This window comes from Austrofundulus limnaeus, unplaced genomic scaffold, assembly GCF_001266775.1.
Source record: "Austrofundulus limnaeus strain Quisiro unplaced genomic scaffold, Austrofundulus_limnaeus-1.0 Scaffold307, whole genome shotgun sequence".
NCBI lineage: Eukaryota > Metazoa > Chordata > Actinopteri > Cyprinodontiformes > Rivulidae > Austrofundulus > Austrofundulus limnaeus.
The window spans coordinates 150,977-154,483 of NW_013952709.1; the positions used below are offsets into that span (position 1 = coordinate 150,977).

At 37.2% G+C, this 3,507-nt stretch overlaps 1 protein-coding gene across 1 annotated transcript in view; it reads right to left on the reverse strand.

The window, feature by feature from the left end:
* Window positions 1-2,156: 2,156 nt before the first annotated feature.
* Window positions 2,157-3,507, reverse strand: part of supt16h (SPT16 homolog, facilitates chromatin remodeling subunit) — a gene marked incomplete in the record, with an annotated part of 26,183 nt that continues 24,832 nt past the window's right edge. The window contains 1 exon segment of the mRNA XM_014021836.1: window positions 2,157-2,748. Within this exon segment, the coding sequence (XP_013877290.1) occupies window positions 2,651-2,748 (98 nt within the window).

Below are 3,507 nucleotides of genomic sequence, written 5' to 3' on the forward strand. Positions count from 1 at the left end.
ATAGATGTTTATTGATCTTTTTACATTTAAACAGCCCCAAACTATTCATAGATGCTTCAGTCTTTAGGTTCTTTACACCTTCTTTTCTCCTGTCTTTTTCTGTACAAATGTATCAAAAAAATTTACTGTTTTATTGCTCCACTGGCTCCGTCAAATTCAGAATAGAATTTAAAATCTTACTCCTAACATATAAAGCTCTTAACAACCAAGCTCCATCATGTATTAAACATCTTATTGTTCCACACTTTCCTAACAGAGCACTTCACTCTCAGACTGCAGGTTTACTTGTGGTTCCTGGAGTTTCTAAAAGTAGAATGGGAGGCAGAGCTTTCAGTTATCAAGCTCCTCTCTTGTGGAACCAACTTCCAGTTTCTGTCCGTGAGGCTGACACTCTGTCTACTTTTAAGATTAGACTGAAGACTTTTCTTTTTCATAAATCCTATAGTTAGACTTAGGTTTCCTGAATTATTCTTCATTTCTGCTGCTATAGACTTAGACTGCTGGAGCACAAACTGAGCACATTTCCTCACTCTGCTGTTGTCTTTAGTCTCTTTTCTCTACATGTTTGTTATTATTTCTATCATGTTTTATCTTTGTCTCTTCCAGAAGAAGGTGCACCTGGACCAGTCCTGGACCTGTTCTCCTGTGTTTACCTGTGTCTCTTTCCTGTCCCTCAACCCAGCCGGTCGAGGCAGATGGTCTCCTGTCCTGAGCCTGGTTCTGCTGGAGSKTTCTTCCTGATTAGCAGGGAGTTTCTCCTCTCCACCGTTTGCTCAGGATGGGAGACTGTGATGAAGTGATTCAACACAATCTGCTGGCTTCTTCTTTAGATTGTTCTTTTTATGCACAGTGCCCTGAGACAATGTATGTTGTGACTTGGCGTTATATAAATAAACTGAAATGAATTGTTACATTTTGTCAGGTGTCTGACTGACTGCGGACCTGATATGAACTCTGTTTACAGGCCAAGCTTTTATTCACCCCCTCCACACACAGGCAGGAGTTTCACTCCACTGCTAATTTACATATGCAGGCTTTTTAAAATTCTGACAACCAAAACAAAAAAGTGGAAAATATTGAAATATAATTCAAATTTTACCAGTAACTTGCATAAAATAAAATACTACACTAGTCAGAAAAAAAATACTCTGAATCAGGCTACATTTAGCTCAAATGATTAAACAGAACAAGTTGCGTTTGTCTCTGATTTAAACATTTCCACAGTGTAAAAAATATATTTGACTGTTTTTGTTCCTATTAGACAAAGCTGACCTGTCAGGTCAGGAAGATGGTTGGCCTGTATCAGAGACAAGTTGCATCCTTCAAAGTATTGCCGGGTTTGTAGAGAAAATTTTCTGTGTATTATTAGCAGTGGTGGGCACAGTTCCCCTAAAGCACTAACAGGGGAAATAATCTCCTGATTAGTGCTTTTGCCAATTTATTAATTCATTAGTGGATTAGCACATGCTAAATTGATAAGCACTAACTGAGTTCTTTAAATATTACTGATCAACATTTTTGTCAACAGCTGAGGGTGAAAGCTGTCAGACGTGTTGTTCATATGAGTCACTTTACCAGATCAGTGCTTTTCAAACTCTTTTGCTTCCGACCCACAAAATAACAGTTGCAGACACTTGTGACCCCATAAATTACTTGTTTACGTAGCAAACTTTGCTAATAACTCTGTTAAACATGGAAATAACTATAAACAAACATAGTAACTACGATACTAACTTTTATTCATTTATGATTATTTAAAAAATTGCAATATTCACGATGAAAATAGTCCATTAGCATTTTCTTTACACTTAAATTGATGTCTGGAGATCATCTGGAGACCCTCACTTGATGTTTTGTGGCCCACAAAGAGGTCCCGACCCCAACTTTGGGAACCACTAAACGAGATGAAATATTAACAATATTCTGCACAGAAAATATTCTCATGTTGACGCTGAGCAATGTTCCATGGGTCAGATGGGATTTTAGTGCTTTAGAATTAGGGGACCTACATATTAAAGTTAGTACTTTAGGGTTAGCACAACTAATATTTAGATTAGTGCTGCCCACCACTGATTATTAGGTTTAGAAACATTTCAAACTCTGGTTTTCTGATTCTACACTAAAGTGAAAGAGGAAAAAGGGACAAAACAGGCGAATGAAAACAAATTACAGTTCTTTTTAATTTTATTACAAAAACAAAAAGAGGATTTCAGAATTCAACAGTACATCATATCTACTCCAATGGATCAAAGAAACAAACAGGCCAAGTGAGGAAGATGATGCAGGTGTGTAAGTTTACAAAGCCTATTAAAAATAAAGCAAGAGGAAATGAAACATCGATGAGAAGCTGAAGTTTTTCTTTATTTTTTTTAATTTATATAAAAACACTTGGCAGAGGATATGTCAAGTCTTTTATTAAGAAATTAAATTTGAACAGAAGAACATTTGCAGTAAAAACCCCTTTAAACACACATGCACACACACAACCCCCCGAACACAAAGAAAATAAAAGACGGTGGGGGGGGAGGGGGGGGGGGTCTACATCTATGTACACGTGGTTTGTCTGGAAGTAAAGAGCCAGTTGGGGTCAAGATCTGAAGAGTAAACCAGGTTTGGCAGTGTGTGTGTGTGTGTGTGTGTGTGTGTTAGCTTAGGATCGTCTCTTCTTCTTGGTGGGCGGGGCCGATGTTCGGCTCTTCCTCTTCCTGTTTGAAGTGTCCTCGTCTTCGTAGTGGCTCTCTCTGTCAGCTGGGAGGAGAGACGAGGAGAAGGAAACACTTCAGATGTGACTCGTCCAAACTGATCGCTTGCAAATCAGAGCGCAGACGCCGAGTTACCATAAAACTCTACAGAACCRGGCTCGTAGAAACCAAACAGGAAGCTCATAAACAAATCTGCAAACTAAAGCTAAACTACAATTAAAAAAACAGATTGTTGGATTTATTTAAACAAGTTATATCAACAATTTCCACAAGTGGAAATTGTTGATATAACTTGGTTTAATAAATCCAACAATCTGTTTGTTTGAGTGTAAAGCAGACAGACTTTCTGGCTGTATTTTAAAGTTTTCTTCGGCTGTTTCTAGTCCCGTACCTGAACACTTTTTCAGCTGTTAGTGAAACCTCTTAACAGAGACTTCAGGCCTTAACTTGTTGCAGCTTGTCATATAAATTTAGTTAAATACAAAAAGAAAAATAATAAAATATGATTTTAGTGTCAACAAGGTGGTTGACCCACAAAATAACTGTAGTAATATTTGTTATTAAGGTTATTAATAAAACTGTTTTAGTATTAGTTTAAAAAAATGAAAACAGAAAGGATAAAGAGTAGGGCTGCAACGATTAATCACGACTAATCGATTATTAAAATAATCGATGACTAATTTAATAATAGATTAATCGGTTTCTCTTTTTTTTTGTTTTTTCCTTTGTTTTTCTCTCCAAACTGCTTTGACACCTTCCACTGCCACATCTGCCTTTCTGTCCTTGACACACATGCACAGTAGTG